At 37.9% G+C, this 4642-nt stretch overlaps 1 protein-coding gene across 1 annotated transcript; it reads right to left on the bottom strand.

Annotated features, from left to right (window-relative positions):
* Positions 1 to 630: 630 nt before the first annotated feature.
* Positions 631 to 3294, bottom strand: LOC143634488 (serine/threonine-protein kinase D6PKL1-like). Its single transcript, XM_077102558.1, has 3 exons — positions 3273 to 3294; positions 2263 to 3167; positions 631 to 1500 (listed from the first exon to the last, which is right to left on the bottom strand). Exons 2-3 carry the CDS (start codon positions 3147 to 3149, stop codon positions 684 to 686), a joined length of 1704 nt encoding a protein of 567 aa, XP_076958673.1. The 5' UTR covers positions 3150 to 3167; positions 3273 to 3294; the 3' UTR covers positions 631 to 683.
* Positions 3295 to 4642: the final 1348 nt, after the last annotated feature.

The raw sequence follows: 4642 nt of genomic DNA, 5'->3' as shown, positions 1-4642 counted from the left end.
TAATATTTTATCCCCAGTGGGTAAAAGACATAAAAGAGCAAGCAAAAACATAGTCATATGATGCATATGGTTAAACGGGTTGAAGAAGTTGAAAATGGCCAAAAACGTGTTTATACTTTATATATTATTAAAACATCGTTTAATTACACAAATATATGTATTTACAATATAGTTTTTGTAATCATATCTAATATATTAACCATTTATATAATTCAAAGCATTGCTACGCCCCCAGTCTAACATGATGCGTTCCCGACCAAGTCATGTTGGATTCATAATTCACTACCATCAGCATGTGATCCTACATTACTTGTTGCTTCCAACCTTTGCAACATACCGAATGAATTTGGTCAATATCACCTTGACCCGGACGTTGACCTCATTTACATTATTAATTCAACCTACCGAGTACTGAGCCATCTAAACACGCTGCACGAGTCATGCCTGTGTTAGGATTAAGTTATTTACATTAATTAACAGATACAAAGGTGGTGCTAGTGTTCATATATATATATATATAAAATAACACAATAAAAAGAATTGACATTGTTTAGATTTTGTTAAACATTAATAAATTATTAAGTGAAACAAGGCAATTAAAAGGCACATAAACATAATAAACAAAGAAAACAAAACACAGATTCATGTGTTCTTCATTCATTAGAATCCATCAACAAGCAACACTAAAAGAAATCAATCTCTAAGTAACTACCCGAAGGTTTCACATCCACTCCCACCTTCTCCACGGGTCTCGGTACATCTGGCGGCATAGCACACCGGATCAATGCCCAATTCACGCTCTGAAAAAACGGGTGTTGTTTAATCTCGGTCGCCCCTCGTTTATAAGCCAATCGATGTTGTGGTTCTTTCACAAGCAACCCCCTTATTAAATCCCGAGCCGCAAAACTAACGGACGGTGAATCGGGAAACCTCAACGGTTGCCCGACAACATTAAACAATGTGGCTCGGTTCCCATTCCCCTTAAACGGTGTTTTCCCGAACAAAAGCTCGTAAAGAAATATCCCAAAAGTCCACCAGTCAACTGCGCTCCCGTGACCCTCGCCTTTAATAATCTCGGGGGCTAAATACTCGTGGGTACCGACAAACGACATTGACCGCGCACTCGTTGGCTCCGCGATGAGCTCCGGAAGAGGGGAGACTTGGTTTTGGATTTCAGTTTTGGGTTTCAGTGTGGGTTTTGGTTTTTTGTCTTTTTTGGGTTTGGATATGAATCGGGGTACGAAGCACGAGGGTTGGATGCACGCGGGTTGAACCACGCATGATGGTTCGATGCAGTAGCCGGAGCTCTTTGGGTCTACGGTTGGGTTTGTGGATCTAACGAGCTTTGGGTTCACGGCGCATCTTAATGAGAGGTCAAAATCCGAAAGCATTATGTGACCGTCTTCTCGGACCAAAACATTCTCGGGTTTAAGATCTCGATAAATGATCCCGAGCATGTGTAGATATTCCATGGCGAGGAGAACTTCGGCTACGTAAAACCTATAATTTGGGTGATAATCGTAAGAAGTTATACGGAACACATTAAGCGAGCGATGAGTGTGACCTAAACGCAATGGTTTCGACCCGTTAACTTAAGAAAGGGTGTGCATAAACCGAAAAAGCCGAACCGTAACCAAAAACACTGAAATAACCCGACCTAAACAAAAACAGGCTGGTTTTATGTTTTCGTAAAGACTGATTTTTCAATTCATTTTCAGTGTTGCGCTTAATTAAAACCTAAAAAACAAATCGTAATCAAAACAGAAAAAATAATGGTTTTGTTTTATGTTTTCGTAAAAACCAACTTTTTGGTTTGTTTCAGTTTTGCATGTAATTAAAACTGAAAAAAAAAACGAACCAAATTTATGAATTTTCATTTTTTTTATTTTAAATGTTAAAATAATAAATAAAAATTTAATGAAAATATTTAGCCCCAAATTCATTATTTTGACCCAATTTTTTTTCATCCCAAAAATTTTGAGTCCAAACGGCAAAACCGAACCCAAACCGAAGAAACCAAATTAAACAACGGTTTTCAAAAAAGGTCAAAAACCTATTTTTGGTTCGGTTTGATCCCAAAACTGACCAATGCACACTCCCACAAATTGCTTATATAACAATTTAAGAGAAGGTGTTTTGGGTCAACCCAACAGGAGCTGTTTTATTTTGTACATAAACGATGCGTTTTGACCCAAACCCGTTTAATCTCTTTCCAACAACACGTTACATACCCTCTAAACGCAAATGTTAAAAAAATCTAACCTTGCTGCATGCTCGGAAAAATACTTCCCAGGTTGTTTCTGTCTAAGCGCGTGCAAATCACCACCTGGGCAATACTCCATAACCAAGCATGACAACTTCTCGGTATCAAAATGCGTATACAAAGTTGGAAGAAACGGGTGATCCAACGACTGCAAAATCTCCCGTTCTGTTTGCGCCCGTAACAACTTATTCCTACTCTCCAAAGCCGCCTTATCCATAACCTTCATAGCAAAAAAACTTCGTGTCCCGATCAACTCGGACAGATAAACGCTCCCGATATCCCCACACCCCAACCGCTTCAGATGCCTAAAATGCTTCATTTCCAACATACCCGTGTCGGTCACTGCCCTAACCACTTGAATCGCCTCCCATCGCGTATCGTTTTGTTTATGCGGTTTGTACATCGCGCTCATGAAACTACCCTCCTCACTCACATCACTCCCCGTACTCTCCCGATACCCGCTCGTCTTATTACTTTCTACATGACCGTTATCAATCGATTTCCCGACACTACTTTCGTTTTCACTTATTTCCGTGTTGGTGAAGCTTTGTTTCGCTTCAGTGAAATTCGTGATCGAGTATAAACTACTTTCAGGGCTCGGGCAAAACCGTTGCTCGGAAACAGGTTCGGGTTCAGGTTCATCGGGTTTGATCCCGGCTGCTTTGGCTTCTAAGGCTTGAATTTGTTTGTGAAAGTACTCTTTTGCGGTTTGATCAAGAATAGCATTGTGTCTCAAACTGTTTGATTTATGTTTCAAAGAACTACCCGAATGCGTGGACGTGTGGATCGGGTCGGGTTTCGGGTGGTGCGGTGGGCGGGTTGTAGTTTGACCCGGTTGATTATATCCTACTGACAAAGAACTGACTCCATCCACAAGTGAATCCATTCAATTATTCAAATCAATCTGCAGACAGCAATAAGATGTATAATTATTATTTAGAATTCAAGAGTTCTGGGTCAATTGAATCTGTTTGGCATTAGGGTTCATGACAAATTGGGGAAAGCATACCTGATTAAGGATTCATAACTGGTTGAGCTGGGTTATTACAGATCCGATCGAACGAGTATTGGGGATAACAGATGAGATTTGGGTGGATTAATTATTATTATTATTATTATTATTTGTAGAAGAAGGAATCTGCGAATGTGCTACTCTTGTTTCTCTCTCTAGAAGCAAGTAAGCGGGAACAAGTTACTATGAAGCCGTCGTCTTATATTTAGGAAGTCACCCTGTGGTTTAACTCTTACCTTCCCCCGTGTTCTTTTCGAGGTCTTTTTGAACGTGTGTGCGGCCTTCCCGATTACCTAACCTTATGGCTATTTTTAATTTGTAATGAGGGTTAAAAAATAAGGTTATTTTATATTATTAAAATATCATGACAGATTTTTTGTTCCCTTTTATAGTTTAAGTACAAACTAGGTTATTAACTTGTGTACGACACGGATGGAATATAATAATCGTTAATTAAACATATATATAATTTCAAACGACAAGATATATTTTAATATGTTCTTTGAAACGGTAACATGATATATAATCGCAATTCATATTCATACGCATAATACAAAAACATTCATAGACATACCATATATATACAGACGTATATACACATACATACACTCACACATAAATTCAAGTCCCCAATCCCAATTCAGAATGATCAGTTGGTCATCTAGTGAAAAGAAACAAAGATAACTTACAAGTTACAAATAATGACACAAAAGAAGCAAACATTACTTTATGAACCTAAACATTGCAATTGAAACGCATCCATGTCCTCTTAGTAGGAACAAACAACATTAAGAACACAAAGACAAACGACATGTTACTATATTATTTGTAGTGTTAACTAGAAAATGTGTATATGTGCTGTGGTGGAGTTTTACATTGGTCGAAGACCATAAAAACTTTAAAACCGTAAAAACCATAAAAACCTTAAAAACGAATGTCCAACTATAAAGTAAGATCTTCAAAAGTGTCCAACATCTAAACTATAAAGCCCTTTTGATGCATATCAACCTGAACCTGAAAAAGCATGTTTTTAAAATGGTTAAATTAAAAAATTGGTGAGTTCACAAATTTAATGACGTCAATGATTGAGTTTTTTTTACTAAAATGGGTGGTGTGGAAAAAATATTTACTATAGGTGATTTTAAAAGTATTTACGATTATTTATTTATTTATTAGATTTTAATTATAAAAAAATTTCCAGTGTACACTCTTTCTCCCCACCATCTCTGAGTCTCCGACCATACCGGCCAAAATGTCCGGCTACAGCCCCTCGCCGACCACCATTTCCAATAGCAAGAACAGAATCGAAGATGTAGACAAGATCAACCTCTACCACCAAACCTTCTGTTCGAAGATGGAGACAAGAT

The sequence above is a fragment of the Bidens hawaiensis genome, unplaced genomic scaffold (genome assembly GCF_021521415.1).
Source record: "Bidens hawaiensis isolate Kalapana, Puna unplaced genomic scaffold, B.hawaiensis_p1.1 tig00007050_1, whole genome shotgun sequence".
In the NCBI taxonomy this organism is placed as follows: domain Eukaryota; kingdom Viridiplantae; phylum Streptophyta; class Magnoliopsida; order Asterales; family Asteraceae; genus Bidens; species Bidens hawaiensis.
The sequence above is the reverse complement of the archived record's forward strand: the minus strand, read 5'-3'. Positions and strand labels throughout refer to the sequence as shown.